The sequence below is a fragment of the Nansenia antarctica genome (assembly GCF_963989245.1).
Source record: "Nansenia antarctica genome assembly, chromosome: 5".
Classification (NCBI taxonomy): domain Eukaryota; kingdom Metazoa; phylum Chordata; class Actinopteri; order Argentiniformes; family Microstomatidae; genus Nansenia; species Nansenia antarctica.
The window spans coordinates 23,417,583-23,440,789 of record NC_137690.1 but is presented as its reverse complement, the minus strand read 5'-3'; the positions used below and the strand labels follow the sequence as shown (position 1 = coordinate 23,440,789).

Below are 23,207 nucleotides of genomic sequence, written 5' to 3'. Positions count from 1 at the left end.
GGATTATGTCCGTCGTCATGGGTCTGAAGGGGTTGATGGAGAGCTGTTCATGAATTTAGAAAGTCTCATTATATGGTTTTGACCATCCAAGTCCAGTACCTCTCAAACATACAGTATTTTGCAACTGGAGGTATACATATTGAATTTTCATCTCTCAAGCTATTTTTATTTTATTTTTTAGAAATGACCAATCATTGAAAAGGTTTTATGTGACCATTTCAAATGATTTAATGTATCCAAGAGTACTACTGTATGTTTTCTTTATCAGTGTTAGCAGCAGATCATATTCCTACAGTAAATGTACAAGTATGCATATAAATACACTCATTTATCTTTTCCTACAATGCCTCTTCATCCCTTTCAGATGAATAGGAATTTGCTCCTTATGGGTGGCTGAAAGTAACTCAGCCATAATATACTTGGATGTGCTTCAAAATTAAGTCACAGCAACTGTACCTTCTTCATGTTAAGGCATGTGCATAGAGGGGAAAAGTAGCATTACTCATTGGTAGTCCGAGCTGAGTCCATATCTGACCACTTCTCCTAGTGCTGGGCCAAATGCATGTTTATCAACGTGTCCTTCCTATAGCAATATACATGCGTTCAAATGTGTGTCTTGTCAAACAAATAAAGAAAAGGGATGTGAGAACAAAAAGCAAGATGGAGGGGAAGAGAGAAGTGTCATAAATAGCACTGTCACGCAAACATACGTAGATCTTCAGTTTATGTGACATTTTGGGGACAAAAACTGTCTGAAATATAGGCAAAATGATTGTCACATGTAATCCCATGTGAAACTGTGGTGCAGGCCATGGGAAAAACAACAAAGATGAAGGAGTAAAGAGAGAAAGAATAAGAGAGAGAGGTCATATCATCTTGGCCGGTAATCCGTGGGCACCCCAGACATGTTCCTCCTCTTCAGGGCAACGTCTACTGTCTTGATGAGCTCGTCAATGCTAGCGCGCATCTCAGGTGTGTAGGGGTCGTACTCCAGCTTGCGCAGGCCAGAGCGTTTGAAGTTTCCATCCTTTTGTCCCTCCACACAGAGAAGGCGGTCCTCTGACACCTCCGGGCCCATAAAGAGGACCATGGCTTTGAGGTGGGAGAATAGGTCCCTCTTCAGCTCCTCAAAGTGGACCACGTGGACCCTCCTCCCAAACCGCAGCCAGTCCAGTGTGTGCGAGGCCCACCAAGGAGAATAGTTCTTCACAAACTCAGGCCACTCTGAAAAACAATACAAGGAACAAACAAAACGGTTTTGTTTAGAATCAAATTACACAGGGAGGCCACAAAGCCTAGGATCTTTTTGTAATTAAGGGAAGACATTTAGGCATATTTAGGCATTCTGATCCTGAATCCAGTGCACACTATATTGATTAGAAAGGAATGGACAAGACATTCAATGGGGCACTATTTGACTACACCAGCAAAGAGCAGAAAGGAATACAATTTCAGAGAAACAGGTATTCTCCACAGCTATGCCCCTCCCCAGGGAACCCCCGGGTAGTATTGCAGTGAAGGCCCCTCTCAATGCGGGCAATAAAAAAGGGATGTGAGAAAGGGACCAAAACAAAAAAGAAGTAAAAAAAAGTTACGTTAAGTTACCCTTCCCCCTTTCCCTGTAGAACAATCGTCTAATACTGATTCACTTCATTTATGGGGTCTGGTGCAATTCACCCAGTGTAATCACAGCACATAAAGCCTTCACAGACACACGGCATCCTCATTGGGGGGATTCAATTAATGACTCGTAAAGAATAAAGAAAGCTTTAGTCCTTTAGCAGACCTGCAGTCTGAGAGGCTTAGGATTTACCACACTGCAAAAAATAAAATCTAAGTACGATGAAATATCTTAAATCAAGGCAATATATGCTTGCTTTTTTGTCTGACAAGATATTTCTTCTTACCAAGCAGATATTATCTTAGAGCATTTCACTTGTTTCATGGTTAAAATTATCTTAGTAAGACATTATAACTTGTTACAGAGATTTTATTACTGGTTCTGAGTACCGGTAACTTAATGCTTGAAACTAGAATTAGCAGAATTATAAAGCTGTTTGATCTACACTGACAAGTACAAAACTCCTTTGTCGAAGTTCTTATTTCAAGCATCTTATCCTTTTCATGTCTTCACAGAGAACAGATAATGATCAAATGGAATTCACTGTTTTATTGTCAATCTTATACACAACACAGCAATCATGTAGACAAAATACAGTTTTGAACAAAGACAGTGCACTTTTCATATCTGGGGAACACACTATGAGTCATTTGAACTGTTATGCAATTATACTACCTCCTCAAGATGGTATTTGACTTAAGTTTGGCTCTTGTTGCTAATTGTGTACGGTAATAAGAGGTAAAATCAACCAGCTTTTCAGCATCCACTAACTCAGTGGCCTGTGCAAGGTGTGGGACCTCAACTTGATAAGCCATGACGTTTCTATCAAAACATAGTCTGAAATGGTTGATATTCCAAACAATAAAGCCTAGAATCTACAAGAAATATGTTTTGATATATTTGATATATTATATATTAACCCTAACCCTATTAACCCTAACCCTAACCCACATACTGAACAACACTGCATAGCAGGTGACAGTTGTTTTTGCACAGCACCAGACTGAATAGGGTAGTGTGGGGTAGTGGTGGCCTAGTAGATAGTGAATTCGACTGGTGATCAGTTCAAATCCCACCTGAGAACATCACCACTAGTGTGCCCTTGAGTAAGTAAGGCACTCAGCTGTAAGTTAAGTTAAGGAGACTGTCCCTGTAAATCTAATTGTAAGTTGCTTTAGAGAAAAGTGTCTGCTAGGTTAAAATGTAAATGAATGTCTCACATTCATTCACACTATCATTCACACTACATTCACACTATCTTCAAATAACTGTCTACTTTCAACCACACTCAGAAAGCAACAACCCATCAAACCCACTTTTTTTTTAAGTGAAGTATTGCCCACAGCAATAACATATAGTACATGAGCACAGTAACATTTTGAGTACATTTTCATTGCTTTTCACACAAAGTGAAAATGTTGAGCACGTTTTTGCAAAACAGTTAACACAACTCTCTACATAAGACAGAAACATATTGTTTTGAAATGTATTGAGCAAGTGTTGACAAACAAAATGTAATTATTTCTTTACAGGAGAATAACAATTAGTCTGTAATCACAAATGACAGGTCATTGGTAACATAAAATGTGGCCTGGCAGACAGGAGAGTATGGATAACTGTAAGTGTTTTTGTTGGCAGCTTTTCTGTTCTACAGTAATGGGATTTCACTAGAGGTGGGACGCGATTATTGTATTTAAATCTAATTAATTAGAGGCTTTGTAATATTTTTATAATGGAAATTAATCGCATTTTAATCGCATATCAATATTTGACACGAGAAGCAACAGTTTTCAATTCAAATGGATTTGGTATGAGTGAATCAATGAATAGCCATATACATAAGTTTAAAGCAGCAAAATCCTGTTTATTTTAGCTACACAGACCAACAGATCACACAATGTACCTAACCTAATGTTACACTAACCCGGGTTTTGACAAACCTGCTAACCTTTTAGGGGATTTGAAAGGTTCAATACTGTTTTAAGAAACGTGCTTAAGCAATCGGGGCAAATGGTGGTTTAGGAATTGTCTGAAATCCCAGCCACATGTTTCACCTAACAACAGAACAGACTAAAGTTCTGAATATGACACATGCAATATTTAGGAACGGGTAATATTCAAACTCTCCCGCCAAAATAGTTCTGTTTTGTTGTGTTGGCCATGTTGAAAGGCATATGTAACAACAGTTGTGTCCAAAGTCCCTATAGACAGGCGTGAGTCCGCTGAAATCACACAGCTGGGCCCTCTTATACAATGTCATACTGACTCAGAAACTCAGAACCAGATCAGAACTGGCAGCTGTCAAAAAGCCTTTCTCTCTCTGACTTGGTCACATCATCTCTACACCAAACAAATAAAGAGAAACAATCATGAGAGATGGCAGGCCAAATGTGCTGATGTTTCCACATGCTAAGAGGAGTGCTGGAGTCGGCACGCCTTCATCCGTCTCAGAGGGAAATCAATTTAACTACAGACAAGGTCAGAGGAGATGGACAAGACATGGCTGGTTGCCATGGCTACGGAGACACTCTAGACTAGAAAGTGTCGTGGGGGAGGCAAAATAGACAGAACAAAAATGTTTGAAGTTGTAGCTGAAACTAAGAAAAGTAATCTTATTTTAAGTTAATCAAAGGTTAAAATAAATAGAATCAAGACTATTCCTTTAGAAAAAAAATGGATTACCCATATGGAGTGGACATAAGCTTATTCAAGAAAACACGATCACACAATTTCACACAATCAAATGGAAAAATACCTGCTCCACTAATAGATAAGAATAATATTTCCTCTCCAAACAAATTTGACACCACCTCAAACCACATATAAACTCACATGGCAGTTACACTTCCTCATGGGTAATGTTTTCTTTCACTTCTCATTTCCAGCTCTCTGGCTCATGCTTAGTCAGAAACCGTTCCATCATTGAAAGCTTCTTGATTACAGTTATTCCGTCATAGCTTGACCACAAAATGTTTTTTTAAGCTAAATGAAGTACATTTTCTGTACACTTCAATACATGTATTATACATATTGAATGTATGTACATACATGTCACAAAAACAAATCAGTGCATCAAAACACTATAATTTGTCATCTAATGAAAAATTCATTCCACCATTAATTTCTTAATGACACACTAAATAGTAACTATAACCATTAATATGCATTGTGCAGGTTGGTCAACTTTAATTTTTCATCATTTCTAAAACAAAGGTTCTTCTACTTAATGCTATGAATATACTGTATATCATATTCGTATAAAATATTCAGAAATAAGCAAATAATAACAACAACAAAATGCATTACTGATCTGTCAGATGAACTATTGAGAAATTACAGTTTACATGTAAGGCGTAGAGATTCACTATAATTTGAGAAATATCTACAGTATATGGTGTAAGGAAATAATTAGTTAGTTTATAATTCGGTTTTCCGTTTTTCTGTCAACACTTACCGTACTCAATATATAATGTTGTGTCTTATGTAAAGAATTGTGTTAACTGTTTTGCAAAAAGGTGATTAACAGTTGCATTTTGAGTAAAAAGTATTTTGCAAAAATTATTGTAAATACACTGCTCAAAGAAATTAAGGGAATACTTCAAGGATATGCCTCCCCAGACCATCACTGACACGCCAAACCGGTTCGCCACGGCGTCTCCAGACTCTTTCACGTCTGTCACATGTGCTCAGTGTGAACCTGCTCTCATCTGTGAAGAGAACGGGGCACCAATGGCGATCCTGCCAATTCTGGTGTTCTCTGGCAAATGCTAATCGAGCTACACAATGCTGGGCTGTGAGCACACGTCCCACTAGAGGACATCATGCCACCCTAAGTCTGTTTGGTTTGTTTGGTCAGAAACATGCACAAGTAGCCCGCTGGAGGTCATTTTGTAGGGCTCTGGCAGTGCTCATCCTGTTCCTCCTTGAAGGAAGGAGCAGATACCGGTCCTGCTGCTGGGTTGTTGCCCTTCTATGGCCCTGTCCAGCTCTCCTTGTGTAATGGCCTGTCTCCCGGTATCTCCTCTACACTCTTGAGACAGTGCTGGGATGTGCCACCCTGGAGGAGCTGGACTACCTGTGCAACCTGAGTGGGCTGCAGGTACCGCCTTATGCTACCAGTAGTGACAAGGGCACTAGCAAAATGCAAAACTAGAGAAAAATCAGTCAGGAAGGATAAGGAGAGAGAAATGGTCTGTGGCCACCAGCTGCAAAACCATTTCCTTTTGTCTTGCCGTTGCCTCTCCTGTCCACCTGTTGTCGCTTTCATTTGCAGCAAAGCAGGTGAAATTGATTAACAATCGTTTACACTTCCTAACTGGACAGATCGATATCCCAGAAGTTTAATTGACTTGGTGCTATACTGTGATGATTAAGTGTTCCCTTAATTTCTTTGAGCAGTGTATTATTGTGCTCATATAGAGTACTGTATGTTGCTGTGGGCATGTGAACTTCAGTTTTATATGAAAGGTTTATGCGATCAAGAAAAACTATAATAAGGAGAGAGCTGCTGCAATGTGGAATAGACAACTATTATAAGTAACTCAGTTGTTGTATTTCAGCTGTGTAGCACATAACATAATTTCTGTCACATTTGAAGACCATGAAGGACGGACCACCTTTACAAAAAGCTTGACATTCTCAGAGAGTATGAATGACAGCAGTATTATTTGAGTAAACAAATCTATCCATTCATTATTAACTACAATCTCACCTTTCCCTCTCCAGTGGGCCTGGGAGGCAAATCCAATATGGCCACCATACTTGCGGTTGAACTCAGCCATGAGGGCCTTGTAAGGGTTGCGGATCATGATGATGCTGGCGTCAAAGGCCTCAATCTCCTTCTTGCCGCTCTCATGTGTTTTGATACAGACGGTCCTACCACTTCGCCAGTGGTCTCGCTCCCCTTTAAAGCCTTTAGAGAGATCAATCACCACAAAATAGTAAGGCATAATGGTGTATTTCATGGTGAGCAACTATGTATGATGACAGGGCATGACAGGTTTAAATTAGTTTATTTACTGTACCGTATAGTGTATTTTACTGTGCTATCTCCAGGCCAGGCTTACCTTTATTGTAGAGGGAGCCATCAAAGTAGTAGCTGCCTGTGTAGTAGCCAGTTGCAAGCTCTAAGAGGTGGCGGGCCCAGGTATTCCCAGCCCCAGGGAAGCTGGCCAGAGCAATCAGCTGTTTGGACCGAGTGGGCAGAAAACGCCTGTCCATGCAACGGTTATCTAAGGGAACAAACATGCATACAGGACAACAGGTTATAAACCTGTAAGTCATATGGTATGTTGATCTAGTGAAAGACCACTGGAAAAAAAATTCCATGATGAAATTTAATGTGAAATTCACAGCATTATTGTGTGTTTCCTCCAAAAAGTGCTATATTAACACTGTTGCTGTCTATTGAGAATGCCCAATGTCTGAAAAGTCTAGCAGTACTGGGCTACAGAGAAGGCTTTTCAGCAGCAGTGCAACCTTGAACAGACAGGTAGTGGAAACGAGGAGACTGGTCATGCAAAACTCCTTTGAAATACAGTCAGTGTTGGAAAAGGTGCTGTACAGTAAAACATAATGACCCTTTTGACCTATACAGCCTACCGTGGGATACACTAGTCAGATCGGATACAGATATGCCTATTCAGCAACAACATAATGGGATGTGGTAAGGTGAAGGGCCCTAAGCAATGTCAGTGTCTCTGCAGGACCTATTGTGAGTGAGTTGACCCTGTGACTGTTGTTGTTGATGTTGTAACTCTGGAAGCAGATAAGGAAGTGAGACAGCTTACGTAAATGTGGACAAGAACTGCTGGTGACATACGTGCCTTCACCATGGCCCAATGGGTCACATGAGCCATAGGCAGTGAGTCAGAACGAAAGGGAAAACAACATTATGTACCAAACTGGTCAAGGCCAGTCATATTGTAAAGGGAAATAATAAAAAAACATATATGGGTTATAACCCATATTTCTCAACTACAACTGGGAATAATGTGTTGCTTGTACTGTTGTTTTTAATTATTTCCCTTTACAATATGACTGGCCTTGACCAGTTTGGTACATAATGTTGTTTTTGCATCCAAATCTAAAATGGGGCAGACTATAAGCCCCACCCTTTTCTCACACCACCCCTGCTGCTGTGCTTTCACACCTCTGCTCAGTACAGAGGTACAGGGAGCAGCACTGGGGCAGCCTCGTCTCTGAGCAGAGGCGTAAAACCACAGCAGCAGGAGTGGTGTGAGAAAAAGGGTGGGGGGTTATTGTTCGGTTTTCTGTTTCTGTTAACACCCAGAATTACTCCAACAATGTCACTCAGAGAGTATCAATACTTACCTATGACAATCCATCCACTAATAATCCACAATAATCACTAGTTTTTTTGTCTGTCTTACATGTAACGATGAATTGAGAATCAAGGACCCCAATTGAAATAAGCCAGTGGCTTTCTTGGGTTTTTATCCTGTTAGTTGACCTTGTATGTAATATGTACTTTCGTGTACCTACTTCTGCAAATCTTCTAATAAAGTTTTCAATCAATCAATCAATCACTCATATAAATGATAATGACAATGATTATGTTGCATCCATTTACTGCAAACGAGATTGATGAGGTACAGTAGACAACCAACACTGACCTTGAACCTGTGTCTGGTACACCACAAAGAACTCATCATTCCCGCAGCTCTCAAACTCCTCCCCATGGCATCGGTGCAGGCACATGTCCTCATCCTCCAGCTCATGGAGAGAGAAATGGGAAGTGGGGAAGCCACAGTGACATCGCTGTCCAGCTAGGACTGCCAGGGAGAACTCCTGTAGGACAGGGGAGGATAGAGGAGAGGGTCATTTGGGTGACAAAACTCTATCTCTCCATCTGTCCATCTGTCTCTCTCTCTCTCTCTCTCTCTCTCTCGCGCACACACACACACACACACACACACACACACACGCACACGCACACGCACACACACACACACACACACACACACAAACATACTGTATAGTAAACTCAACATTCAAACACACAAACCTCACCTTCAAACAAACAAACAAACAAACCTTACCTTCTCTGTGCACATGTCCACACACTTGTCCACTGACATGTTTTGGAACACTGCTCTGATTGGAAGTGCAAGCGTGACGTTGTCAGGTCTGCGGAAGCACCCCTTGAATATGGCACTCCCATCTGAATGAAGGGCAAACACATGAAATAGAACATACCACTAACTCATTCTCATATTTCATAATAACATTATTCAGTTTGACCCTTTTACTGACTGACCCTCTCTGCGTCCCTGCTGGAGAATCTTCCACAAGGCACGAGGCCTGACCCTGCGGTGGCCTGAGCCTGCCCCATCGCTACAAGCCAGGGGCTCCCACTCCCAACACCCTTTAGCCCTAGACCCTCCCTGTTGGCTGCCACAGCTAGTCAGCAGTCTGAGGACATTGTGCACCAAGAGAAGGGAACAAGCCTTACTGGTATCTAGAGTGGGCCAGGCCCCACAGATACTGTATCAATTCCCATGACAGGTACTCAGTCAACTGGAGGAGCTGGTCACGGTGTGTGAGGGAATAAACACACAATCATCCTGTCTCCTGCAGGATAGTGCTCTGCTCTCCCAGCCGTCTTGCTCTCTCTACATCTGCCCTCTCTCATGTTAGGCAGCCTGCACGTCTTTGGTAATGAAACGCTTCAGTGCAGCTCCCTTGTCTAGTGTGTCACACAAATACAAATCACCTCCAAGGCCTCGAGAACCAAGGTGATATATTGTTGATTCATTTTCAGTTGAATTAAATCCTAGCATGTTTGTGTAAGATCACCTTTATCTTTCTGCTTCAGTAACACAGAGGGGTAAGTAGAGAAGGGGAAAAGAAAAGGTGAGAGAGTTACTGCACGGTAGGTTTACTGAGCAAATGGGACCTTATGTCTAGTACTATCCTCAGCATTGTATGTCCACACTGCTGTGAGAGGCTACACTGTTTAGCAGACATGATCATGTGATGATTACAGTCCACAGAGAACAACACAGGGCAACAAATCATGTTGACTGTAGAGAAAAGAGGATAAAGAGAGCCAATTTGCTTCTATAAAAATAGCAATAAACGTCTAACGGGTGCTCATTGGAAGCAGGCCTAAAAAGACTGAGAGCAAAATAAGCCTGCAACAAAGATCAAGGCACTCCTTTTGCGGAAAAAAAGGTTGTACAAATAAAGGTTAGCTTATCACAAACAGGATTTGTTGCCCACCGGATTTGTTGCCCCCCTTGATATTTGTTACAGACTTATTGTTTGAAAAAATGTCGACTCAAGCCACAACATTTTGCTCTCAAGTAACATCTTGCTTCCTCTTCTGACGCACACAGCAGGGTTGTCACACAACAGATATTGGGATCAGAGGTTAGAACTTGCAAATGCACGTACGCACGCACACGCACACGCACACGCACACGCACACGCACACGCACACGCCCACACACACATACACACACACACACACACACACACACACACACACACACACACACACACTTCTAAGAGCAGATGCTCAGCAATCCAGTGGATTGTGGGCAGAAAAGGAGAAATAAGAATGTTGTTAATGTCAACAGGCAGAATACATTGGATCATATTGAAATCCTCTGGGAGTGTAGAACTATGCAGAGGGCTTTTGTAGAGTGTCAGTACAGAATGTGAACATCGTTTCAGAAACCTTGACTCAGCATAGAAGGGGGGAGAAAGGGTGGGAGAGGAGGAAGGGGGGGGGGGGAAGGGGTGAGGTGAACTGGTGCTCCCTCCCTCCTTCTATGGCTTCTAGATAATCCTCTCAGACAAAACTCCCTAAAATGTCCCTTTGGAGGGTTGCTAGGACAAACAGACCACAGCCGAGCCACACAAGTGTGCTGTAGGTCCCCCTCTCTGGGAGCTGGGGATTGTGGGGTGGGTGAGGTCCACTCCTCTCAACTATTACCAATCAAAGCCTTTTCCCTTCCTATTCACCTCACTGCCAGGGCAGCTCTCACACAAGGCCAGCAGTGTTAGAATGAACAACACGCCTCACCGAGCTAGGTAGCACAGCCCAGCGCTGCTCTCTGGGGGAAAAGTAAACATAATTGACCTGGACTGCTCCTGACCCTGGCCTCACTCCAGAATAAAACTATTCACCATCAAAACACAGAAGTTTATTACCACATTACAATATAGAGTCACATTGATATGATTCAATAAATGTAGTGGGTCAGGGATTGTGCCGAGACCTTTCAAGCACCTCTTTTATATCAAACCTTTGATGCTTTGCATAGTAATATCTAGAGTCTGAGGTATGAGGTAGGAGACAATCATGTTCACAGTGAAGAGAGCTGTGTTGTCACTGCTTGGCTGGTTGTGTCAGTACCCTTCCGGTTGTCAGTGTGTGTGGAGCAGCATGCTCCTTCAGTAATGCCTGTGTGAGGAGTGTGGTGGTGGGGGTGACACTCACATCGGCGTGCAGACTCCTGGCTCAGCTCCAGTCTGAAGATAGACAGCCGGTTGGCCCCTCCACACAGGTTGCCTTTCTCTCCCTTACACTCCATGTTACATTCACTCTCCGAAGCGTTGGGCGCCTGGATCTTGTGGCCGCAGTAGCACTCTGCCCCAAACTCCAAGCCTGCATACAGATAGCCCCTAAACCAAAGTAAAATGGGGGTTCATATCTTTAGTACATCCTCATTAATGCCTGCCAGCCTCCCGCACCTTTTGACCATCGAACAAAAAATATAAATGTACATAATTCATGAAATTGTCCTAAAGCAGCATGCCCCTCTGGCTTTCCTGACTACCTGCTACTCAACATTACATTTACATTTTTGTCATTTAGCAGACGCGTTTATCCAAAGTGACTTACAACTTCCATTAGTCATCACAACAAAAAGTAATCTATGCTCGGGCCAGAGACCATTGGCAGTCAACATGCTATAAGATATACAGTAGAGAAACCCTACAGGGGACGGAGAGGTTTCAGGAGGGATAGTTAAGGAGTAGCCTGAAGAGATGGAGGTCTTCAGTCTACAGCGGAAGATAGAGAGTGACTCTGCAGTCCTGACAGCAGTGGGAAGCTCGTTCCACCAGTGGGGTGCCAGGACAGTGAAAAGTTGTGACCGGACAAGGGAGATGGTGGTGGACTTTAGGAGGACTAGGGTCCCCCTGTCTCCTGTTTCCATCCTGGGAGAGGACATGGAACTGGTCCAGAGCTACAGGTACCTGGGGGTGCACCTGGACAACAAACTGGACTGGACTGGTAACACAGATGTCCTGTACAAAAAGGACCAGAGCTGGCTTTATTTCCTGAGAAGGTTACGGTCCTTTGGCGTGTGCAGGACTCTGCTGAATATGTTTTACCATTGTTTGTCAGTGGTGCCAGTGCAGTGCTGTACACGGTGGTATGGTAGGGGGGCAGCATCAAGGAGGGTGACACCAAGAGGCTGAATAAGCTTATTAGGGAAGCTGGTTCTGTCCTCAGTATCACCCAGGACACAGTGGAGGAGGTGGCCAATAGGAGAATGAGCTCCAAACCCCTGGCCATCATGAACAATCCCTCCCACCTCCTTACATGACACTGTGGCAGAGCAGAGAAACTCCTTTAGCAACATACTATTACAACCACGCTGCACTAAGGAGCACTATAGGAGATCTTTTCTGCCTGCTGCAATGAGACTATACAACTCCTCCTATGGCTGGCTCAATCTGGGGGATGTTAATTCAAGTTAATTCATACTGGACTGTTGACATCTATAATCCTCTATCTATCTATCTATCTATATCTATATCTATATCTATATCTATATCTATATCTGTCTGTCTGTCTGTCTGTCTATCATCTATCTATCTATCTATCTATCTATCTATCTATCTATCTATCTATCTATCTTTCCATTCTGTTCAAGGTAATCTTTCAGAGGCGTGAGGGGGGGTGGCTGTCAGCATCTGGCTTCATCAACCACAGTCTGCAATCTCTGACCAGAGGGAAGTGTACTTAAACGTGATTATGTGTGCATGCATGCGGCCATTACAACAGCTCTTGTGGATGACTCATAGTCAGCTGTGGATTGGGTAACCAGTAGATGTCTTTTTCTTAAAAGAAGAGATGATGCTAATTATCAATCAATGCACAGTATACTGGAAGGCTCTATCTATCACACTAGATCTGTACTCTTGCAGGGGCGAGCTGCAGCAGGCATGTGAGGGATGCTTTTTTGACTCCTCTGAGGCCTTTAGGATGTAATTAGATGGCCAGCACATCCCCCACCCACCCAGGAGAAATCCCCCAGGCTGTCAGTCAGGGCCCAGCCCTCTACGACACTGTGTCCTGTTCTCCCTCATTCATACGTCTGAATTTATCAGCATCGTGCTCTCTGCTCTGGGAGGAGAGTGGGTGTAGGATTTAAACATCCTCTCCTCTCCTCTCCTCTCCTCTCCTCTCCTCTCCTCTCCTCTCCTCTCCTCTCCGAGTCAGTGGTGGGCGTAATAGAATGCATTGGGCTGAGCCGCCTGTGATGTTCCACAGGAAGAGAGAGAGTTGAGAAAAAGAGATGATGTGAGGAATAGAGGAGGGATGAGGACAGAAGCAAGCAGAACGAGAATTACATTAAGAAGGGAGAGGCTAAAGATAGAGAGGGGGTAGGTACATGTGATGTGTTTACTAAACTCAAACAGGACATGTCAGTTCACAGACCCAATCTGTACATCAGAAAATTAAATATCTCCCATCGTTATTACACAAATATTAGTGTGCCAAATCCTTGTTCACATGAGTATGAGTGTTGTTTAATTTCATAGCCAAAAGAGCAGAGTAAATATTGTGTGTCCTGAATCAGCATATTTGTGAATTTGTATACTAAGAACAATACCTTTCCGCACAGTTGTCCTGACAACGGAAGACAGTCATTTTCTTGTAGTCAAAAAAGGACACTCCCCTGAGTGCTCTTTTCTGTGTATCATCAATGTAGCAGCCAATGTACTTTGCTGCGAAAGAAAAAAAGACAAAAAAGACATTTCACACAACAAATCATATATGCAGGTATATGCAGTGTGTCATTAAATGCAGCATGCTATTTACACGCTAGTTACTCACTATTTACAGCAATGAATATAAGAGGGGACAAGGGAGAGGCTATTATGCCGCTTTGGGTAACACACTAAGATAAAACAGGTGTTTTAAAAGATATTCAGTAGTTTAGTTTATGTGACTAAAGCATGCACCTACTGTATAGTATAAAGGCAATTATCTTTCAACACTTTTAAGGTGAATAATTGTTTATACTCAACAACTGGAAATGGCTGTAGCACTTGTTGTAATGTAACTTAACATAACCATGAATCTTCGAGACCGTACAGTGTGGTAGTATTGAAGGACACGCCTGCCCAGGGAATCAACACCAGAGCAGCACGTTTATTTATTCATAAAGATACACAACCCCTTCTAGTGGCCTGCTAGTGTAATGGCAGCCAGCTTGCTTCCTCCCTGACAAGTGCAATGGGGGGTAGAGAGGTGCTGCTCCCCTGCAAACGGACACAGTGATCCTTCCACCCTTCCTTCCTGCTCTATAGAATGATGCCCTTCCTGTGTGGTCGCATTCTGGATGTACAGATACAAACCCCTCACCATCTGTCTCTGTAATCTCTGACCACTCCATTACTAGTTAGTAGTACTATTGTTAATAGCCAAATGGGGGGTGCACATAGTAACCCACCACATTACAGTCATTGTAATAGTCTAAAAGGCAGCTCAGCAGCATGTGGAGTCCTGTAGGACCAGAGCAGTAATCTTTCTCTCAGACAAAGGCAGAGCTGCTCAGTAATCTGCTTTATGACAAAGGGACGCACTGGTTTGAAACTGAACTGCTTTGCAACCGAGCTGACCTTCCGTTTTAGTGGTACTGAGTTTATGGAATGGAATAATCAAATCAGAAGCAATTTAGGAAAGCAACAGGGTTGGTCCTGCACCATTATCAGGCAGATTAACAGTAGACCTAGATACTGACATGAGTTCTATGAAAGGCACTGATGTATGTCACAGATGTGAGGCAGCCTGGCAGGGGTGTACGACAACCACTCAGCTACCTGCATCGAGGCACTCAGGGGGCTTGGCTAAGCCTGTCATACAGAACATCTCTATCTAACAATCTACACTGGCAACTGGATTTATTCTCAATTTCCTAAATAAATCGCCAGCATGTCAGAGACACTGCCGCTGTCACTCTAGTCTTAAGAGGTTTGTCAACAGATTCTCTTTATGACAAAAGTTAAATCATGAATCAAGTATGATGCAAAAAGAACACACAACACACACAACTGCCTAGAGAAGACCAAGTGTGTTTGAAATGCATTATGCCATGCATACTGGAGCTGGGTAAAATAACCATCCTACAGTATGGTCTGCTTCTGTACATTACCAGTATAGTTTCAATGAGTTCAAGTTCATTATAATTTAAAACCTTACTTTGTCTTGTTGGATTATCACTGTGTGTTAAGGGCGCCCTCCCTCTACGGAATAACAATTCACTTCCTGACTGAGATAAGGAATGTGTGTGTGTGTGTGTGTGTGTGTGTGTGTGTGTGTGTGTGTGTGTGTGTGTGTGTGTGTGTGTTGGGGAGGACTGTTTAAGATAATATGACAGGGGCCTGGAGCCTAATGAGGGGGGCGGCGGTGCATTGAGGGACAGAGTAGTCGTGGATGAAGGGGAGCAGCACTGCTTTGAAAGCACTAATTACTCTTTCAGCACACTCTGCTGTGGGCCTTTGGGGGCTTACCTCTTCAGAAACAAGGACACAACCAGACAGAGAGACAGACAGAGAGACTGAGGGTCCTTCATCTGATCTGATCTGATTATTGTAAACTTAAGAATATAAGACATGTTTGTTTTTCTTTCAATTATCATGGAAAGGAAAGAACAATCTTAACACCATGTCAATACAAATAATAAATAATGCACTTTAATGTAGAGCTGCTTGTATACATTATATACATTATAAACAATACTCTATTGTTAAGGCTTATAGTAGATTACTGCTATCCCTTTATTACAAGGCTTACTGTATGTTACAATTCCTCTGTTACCATGCTCACCTAACTACAGTGTCACACAAATTGGTGAATGTGAATGAGGAGGATAACATGTGGAGGAATCAGGACCCTTGCTTTCCTGAGTGGCACTGCCAGCCTGGTACCAGCTGTATTCCAGGAGCCATGTGGAGTCCCAGGCTAGATTAGTCTCTATCACTTCACAGTAGTGCCAGCTCTTCTAGAGAAAGGTTAATTGCCATTGACATGTTGCATATGGCCCACACAAGTGAGCGGTGCACAATTTCATCCAAGATTGGAGTATGTTCAGTAACCATCTGTTAGAAATACCAGCTCTTCAAACATTAGTATGCATTGGCCTAATGCATGAGTGGATAAAATCTTAAAATAAGCAGTTTCAAGAGGTTTTATGGTTTGATATTCTGCCAAGAGCTAGTCTATTCACTTTTTTTCACTCTACACGTTTTTCTGGAGCGGCATCACCAGGTCATAGTATTTTAAAACTTTTTTCTGGATCAGAATTATGCAGATTCTATTATCCCTTTTTTGCTATGCAGAATCAGATTGATCTTGGTGATTTTGAGCCAGTATTTCAGAAAATTATCAGATAGGACGATTCAGATCGAGATACCACAAGATCAAGAATCTGGATTTTTTTTTTGCTTTGAATAGGCCTCTATCTTGACATCTAGCGGGCAAGCTAATGTTACAACATGAGTGAACTACATGAAGAAAGGTAGCTAAGACAAAAAAGACAGCTTGTATGTCACTTGTATGTCACTTATCTGCATAACTAATAATATAACACGTTGACAAAATTCAACATCTTATTGGATAACTCATAGTAACCAGTATTTAAGATGTATATATATATTTCTTTCCAACATCGGTTACTGTACGATGTCTTGGTGCCCATCACCTTCTAAATCCATCCTAAATCCATCCTAAATCCATCCTAAATCCATCAAAACTATACTGATCACTACCTTTGAGATTTGAAATACAGATAAACATTACATCTTGGTTAAATGTCAGATTGGATTACCAAATCTGAATCCCTATCCGAATGATCAGAATCTAATTTTTCAGTTTTGAAATATCAATTTCTAAGATTTAATCCAATCCGCTTAGCGAAATCCGATCGGATACGTTTTGAAATACTGGGTCCTGAAGGGCCTATTACTATTTCAATATCCAGTCATTTAAATGCTCCAGCCATTCGAACCGCTGAGGCCTCCTGCACAATCATTCTCACATTAAACTCCAGCAATTTAAAAATGAACATTTCTACAGTATATCCAGAATGTCTGTATACTGTACACTTGCATCACAGTGGAACTTGTGGACATATTTAACAGTATAGTAGTAATAATAACTATTATTATTATTAAACTAGACTATTATTTCATCAAACTACTGCTCCTAGTCAATAATAGACTGGGACTTGGGACTGTTGATAGAGGTGAACCCATATCGGCTGTGAATTCTGCCACTCTGTGGTAGACACTAATATCTATGAACATACACAGCAAAGATAAATATAGGTGAATGTTTGTGACTGATTGTATCTTAGTTTAACTTCAATAGTCACTCTGGATGTCTGTTCAAAGAAAATACCACTGATATCAGTAATGTGTTCATACTACAACTACATTTACCACAGGCAACGTGTACCGGTAACTCACCCCTTCCGTCTTCCATGTCTTTGGCATTGCGTCCCTTGAGAGCCCGACTCCAGCTGCTGGTGTAGTCTCCCCCCCTACCTCCCCAATCATGACTGTCCTGCCCAGCCCCTTTCAACCAGGGGGGGCCGTACCTCCGGATGGGCCTTCGGGTCTCCTTGAACACCCTCCCCGTGAGCCCCAGTCCCCGGCTGTCTGAGGAGGCCACCCGGCTCCTTATCTCTGAAGCCACCAGCGGGTCTCTGCCCCCATTGGTTCCGGTGGAGCTGTCGCCTACAAAACCTGAGTGCAGGAACACCAGGCTGCCGGCCGTCAGGTAGAGGAGGATGAAGGAGAAGAAACGCACAGGTTTCCGTCGGAAGTAGCGCTGGATCTTTAACAGAGGCCTGGCCATCCTGGCTCCCTCTGCTGCTCAGTCACACTCACCCTGTGACACCCAATCATAAAGCAGCAGAGCCACACAACATCCCCCCCTAATTACTGAGGGATCCGAACAAAACAGGAGATACTGTAGAGTCCTAGCAAAATCAACACAACAACAAAGGTGGATAATGCTCCTCAGTGTCTGTTTGGGCTTTCTGCATGAGGATTGTACCGAGTGGAGTTGTGTGTGGTCAGGTGTGCCGCTGGAGAGAGTGTGTCTCCAGTGTCTGTGTGTCTACGTTCCCTCTGAGAGAGCAGCGGAGAGAGCTGACAGAGGGGCCATGGCGTGAAAGGTGAGCGGCTCAGACTGAAAGACGATCAGAGTAGCACTGCTTTCTCATCCGTTATGAACCTCCACTGACACTAGGCCAGCTCCACAGTGGCACTTTCTCCTGCAGTGCAGATGGGGAGAGGGCGGCTTTTATTGACTCTGTGGGCTTAGAGCCTCTTGCTTTTGTGTGGCCAGCCATTCACCGTGACGATCTGGGAAGGAGGTCGTGGCTCACCATCTGCAAGTAACATTACACACATTAGTCCTCTCTCTGGGCACCACACCAACACATGCATGCACACACACACACTCACACACACACACACACACACACACACACACACACACACACACACTTGTACACGTACACGCACACACACACACACACACACACACACACACACACACAACCATAATGCACCAGGAGGCAAAAATATAAACAAAAACAAATCAAAGCAAAAACAGTGGCAAACACATTAGGGTAGATGAAGAGCCTTGGGCTCAGGTTGTTACCGTCTTCCTTAACCACACAGTGGGGGGTCTCTCCCTGATTGCAATCTTCTCTGAGCTCTACAAGCTTCATTATCTCTGCTAAATTAGGTTGGAATAGGAACACTGGATGGGGAGGGGGAACACAGAGGCAGAGAGCAAAAAGTTCTACCCCGCAGCATCTTCATTGATGCTATTTCTGTTCATCAAGGTGTCTCAGTACTGAAGGCAATTAAGAATGGCTAACAATACAAGTCTAGAAGTCTAATTACCTCTTCCACCTCATCCCTGATGGTATGATTTACTGGATTGGAAAATACTCATATTATTTTCAGTCACTTTCATTCCTTTAAATGTCATGTCAGATCACGTTTACAAGAGTTTACTTACTCATATTTGTGTGACAAATGAAAAAAGGATTGTATTGCTCCCCAGTGATTTATCCATGATGCACAAATATTTGTTTTGACATTTGTTACTTTTTTCAGTCATTAGTTTTTTCTGTCCAGCACCTGATTATTAGATGCATGCATTTTTCCCTTTACCAAAAAAAATTGTGAAAATACAACTGAAGCAAATCTAGAGTAAAGCACTAGGTGTGTGGATCGTGGTAGGTCCACTAGACCTTGAGGTTAGGTTGGTAGGGCCCAATCCCCACTCCCCTATGTTCTTCTACAATCCCATTCAAAGGGCTCTCTGTTCAGCAGCACAGGAGCACCTGGTAGGGTACAACTGAGGGGCGTAATGGAACACCTTTCTGAGGGTCATGGGCATTGGCGACACTCGCCCCTGTGCCTTTCTGTCTGGCTCGGGACAAGTCCACAAAGCACCTATGTCACCTGACACTAAAGCCACCCCCCTCCCCCCGCCCAGGTGGTCTGGGGAAGGTCCTGGACCCTCCTGGATCACATCCAGCTCTGAACAGAACCCACAGGGCTCATGCAAGGAACCTGTGGATTAGGACTGAGCCCTCATTACCTGGGTCCTTCTCTAAGGTTACATTGATGAGATCTGACAGGTACAGTGCAACATATCCATGAGTCTGTTTATGTGGACTTTATTAAGCTTTCGCATAAAAAGCTTTAATGCATCAGAGTCGTACAAATGAAATACTGTCGGCTCAGATCAAATTAAGCTAAGGAACACAGACAAATATAAAACTGTCAAACTTTCTCCACATAGTATGTCTAGCTGTTCCTCTGCCACAGGAGGTTCAAGTTATGTTGTGACTGAAGCATGACGGGTGATGAAACGTGAGTCCAGAGTGCAGAAAGTACATTTCTCTGACTGGCCTGGGACCCCTGAACTAAACCAACGTCAATGTTCACAGTTGAGCAGCTGTGCAAACAATAAGGAAAACAGCTAAGGCAGATCTGCTAAGCACTGCACTGTAGTAGTAGCCATCCAAGCTTTCAGGCGAAAAGTGTACATCCTTTTTTTTCTCTATCAGTAGTACTATCATTCTATAGGCTTGTGCTTGAAGCAGATGCCTGCTGGGATTAAGGTACTAAGGTCATGGCAGGGGTGCAGGGCGTTACCTTGAGGCTGTGATAAATGGGTATTTTGTCAGGTCTACAATTGCCTTTTCATTACTACAGCTCACAGACTGAGGTAGACCTTCAATAAAGGTAGTATAGGTAATGGTATTCCAAACCATCATAATTCTTTCTCTGCTCACTTTCTCTCTCTCATATACAAATAATGATCTGTGAGAAGCCTTCTCTACACTCTGGGATTGGTAAAAGCAGGGCTAAAACCTTTATTGGGCTGCAAAGGTAAAGGATACACATCTAAACATAATTACTCAGGGAGGAATGAGAGGAGGAAAGCCAATGGACTGCATCACACACACACAAACACAAACAAAACACATGCATGCACGCACGCACACGCACACACACACACACACACACACACACACACACACACACACACACACACACACACACACACACACACACACACACACACAGATACACACATTTCTAAGAGCAGCTGCTTAGCAATCCAGAGGATTGTGGGCAGAAAAAGAAAAGAAGAATGTTGTTATTGAAACTCTAGAATGTCAGCAGGCAGAATACATTGAATCAAATTGAAATCCTCTGGGAGCGTATGCTATGCGAAGGGCTTCTGTGGAGCATCAATTATACAGTACAAGCTAACCATAGTTTGAGGATTGGTCAGTACAGAATGTGACCATCATTTCAAAAGCCTTCACAGACGCACACATGCATGCAATCATCCTGCTAATTATTTATAATGAGCACAATGAGGAAAATGAAATTGAACTCCGCCTTGAGAAGAACATTGTCAACTGACAGGTTCAAATGACAATAATAAGAGTGTGCATAGAATTCACAGGTTTCAAACTAGACACTGAAGACAAGAGAGAGGGGGGGAGAGAGAGAGAGAGAGAGAGAGAGAGAGAGAGAGAGAGAGAGAGAGAGAGAGAGAGAGAGAGAAAGAGAGAGAGAGTGAGAGAGAGAGATAAACAGAGGGGGGGGGGGGGGTAGGGGTAGGAGACATCCATTCTGTTGTTACCATAGTGCACTTTCCTGTGCATGCAGATAACTTGAGTTTAACAATGCTTTTCTGAGCAATAAGAGGCCATTGCAGTTAAACATTATGTAAGTCCAGTATTCTCCTGAGATGAATTATAGGGAGTGTGCCATTGTCTGCCTTTTATCACTGTAGACATATTGCTAAAGTGCAACCGTTTCTCTCCCAGGCAGATACTGAGAGACTTGCTTTTATCACTAGCAGGCTTGATTACTGCAATGCTCTCATTTCTGGTCTACTTAAGAAAGCTATAAATAAGATACAGATCATTCAGAATGCAGCAGCACATATACTGACCAAGACCAGAAGGAGAGCACACATCCCATCTGTCCTATGAAGTCCCTTCTTTGGTTGACTGTCAGTTTTACAATAGATTTTAAGTGTCATAAGTATTGGTGTTCAAATCACTCAATGGACTAGCGCCTGAATACTTGTCAGACATGCTTTTAATGTATGCTCCCTCTCGATCACTCAGGTCCTCTGGCACTGGCCTTTTAGTTGTTCCTTGGGTGAGGACGAAGAACTAGGAGGAGGCGGCATTTAGTGTTTATGGTCCTCGCCTCTGGAACAGCCTGCCAGAGGAGCTGAGGGCGTCACAATCTGTAAACACCTTTAAAAGAAATCTTACACACATACATTTGTGTCACGGCTTGGTGAAAAGGTCCGTATGTCGGGAATTGTGAAACCTTGCAATCGAGCAAAACAAGTGTTGTGAATAGTTTTTTTTTCATATGCATGTTTTTTTGCATATGACAAAAATGTAAGCGATGAAGAACCCACTCAATGTCATAACCAATAGTTTTACATTCACTAAATACCTACAGTTTGTTAGCAAACTGTTTGTTGACAAGATGGACACTGCCATCAATGACTTAATCCACAGAGAAAGTTTCCTCGATCAACATACTATTCACGGGAATGTGTTTGCTTGTTAACTATGTAGTGATTTACATGCCATAGCCAAACGTGTTTGCTTGTTAACTAATGGATGGAAACAGGTGGGAGGAGGGTTAGAGGAAGGAATCTGGCAGCCAAGTCACGTCCAAGCCATCACTCAGACGGGACAGACGTGAGCCCTCTGATTGGCCATTAATTCACATTCATATTAAATGAGCCAGCAAGTATTTAATCAGAGTGGACTGTGGGGGTAGAAATGTCAGAGTTAATCGTTGGTGGGCAGGCATGCAAGCAGGCAGCTCAGCTCACGCCGTGGGCAATGGCTCTGCCGGACACTCCATAAATACTCTTCATGCCCGTCCTGGGACTCCTTCAGCAGGGAGAGGGCTGTCCCCGCAGCTCGGCTGGAGTCTCCTCCCTGACACCTCACTCACAAAACAGGTCCTTTAAGACCACCCACTGGGACTGCCAGTCCTACCCAGCTCTCCTTTGGACAACTTTAGTGTGCTTACTGTACTCAGATTCAGCTTGCTTTCCATGTATTTTGGAATACATGGCAAGTAGTATTTGAGTTTGACAACCAGTATAGAATGATAATGGGAGTGTATTATTTATTTATAGACAGATTTCTAGTGTTTTTCTAGTGCATTATGTGATGGTAATAGTAAGAATATAAACTTAGGAGTGATAGCAGGAGTAAGTAATTATGTAAATATGAAGTAAGCGTATCAAGCAAAGCCCTCAGCAGTACAGTACGTAGGTGAAGTAAAAAAATAAATAAATAAATAGAGAGATATGAGCTCAAATTGTTTTGAATATTAATTTATTCACAAATTAAATTCTAAGAATTTATTCTGTTTTCAGGAATTGTAGATATCTATCCATGTTATGTTCCTTTTATCAATAGACCCTTTCTGCATCATGAGGAGGACAATCCTGCATTGTTCCTAAGAATTTCTCACATAGTTCTCCTTTTGATGCCAAGAAAACATGAGCAAGAACTATGAGGTAAATAGATCTCATCACTGAAAGAAAACAAATCCATCCAAGAAAATAATATTTTCCCATGGTCAATGCAAGTATGAGCTGACATAAAACATGTGGTTTGGCTTGGCTCCTACAGTATGTATCCAATTTCCACGCTTTTGTGTTAAGGTTGCCAAAAAAGGGAGAGGCTCTGAAATTGTTTGTTCTCAACAGAGTTGACCACAGAAG

At 42.8% G+C, this 23,207-nt stretch overlaps 1 protein-coding gene across 2 annotated transcripts; it reads right to left on the bottom strand.

The window, feature by feature from the left end:
* Positions 1–871: 871 nt before the first annotated feature.
* On the bottom strand, positions 872–17,753 carry wscd2 (WSC domain containing 2; the record flags this gene model as incomplete). Of its 2 annotated transcripts, none has more annotated exons than XM_080532708.1 (8): positions 17,318–17,753; positions 13,498–13,612; positions 11,091–11,275; positions 8,683–8,804; positions 8,257–8,431; positions 6,688–6,852; positions 6,333–6,533; positions 872–1,224 (listed from the first exon to the last, which is right to left on the bottom strand). In XM_080532708.1, the coding sequence occupies exons 1-8, from the start codon at positions 17,745–17,747 to the stop codon at positions 872–874; spliced, it is 1,746 nt and encodes a 581-aa protein (XP_080388834.1). In that variant the 5' UTR covers positions 17,748–17,753. The 2 variants fall into 2 exon arrangements, with proteins under 2 accessions (XP_080388834.1, XP_080388835.1); XM_080532709.1 differs by having other exon boundaries at positions 17,357–17,753.
* Positions 17,754–23,207: the final 5,454 nt, after the last annotated feature.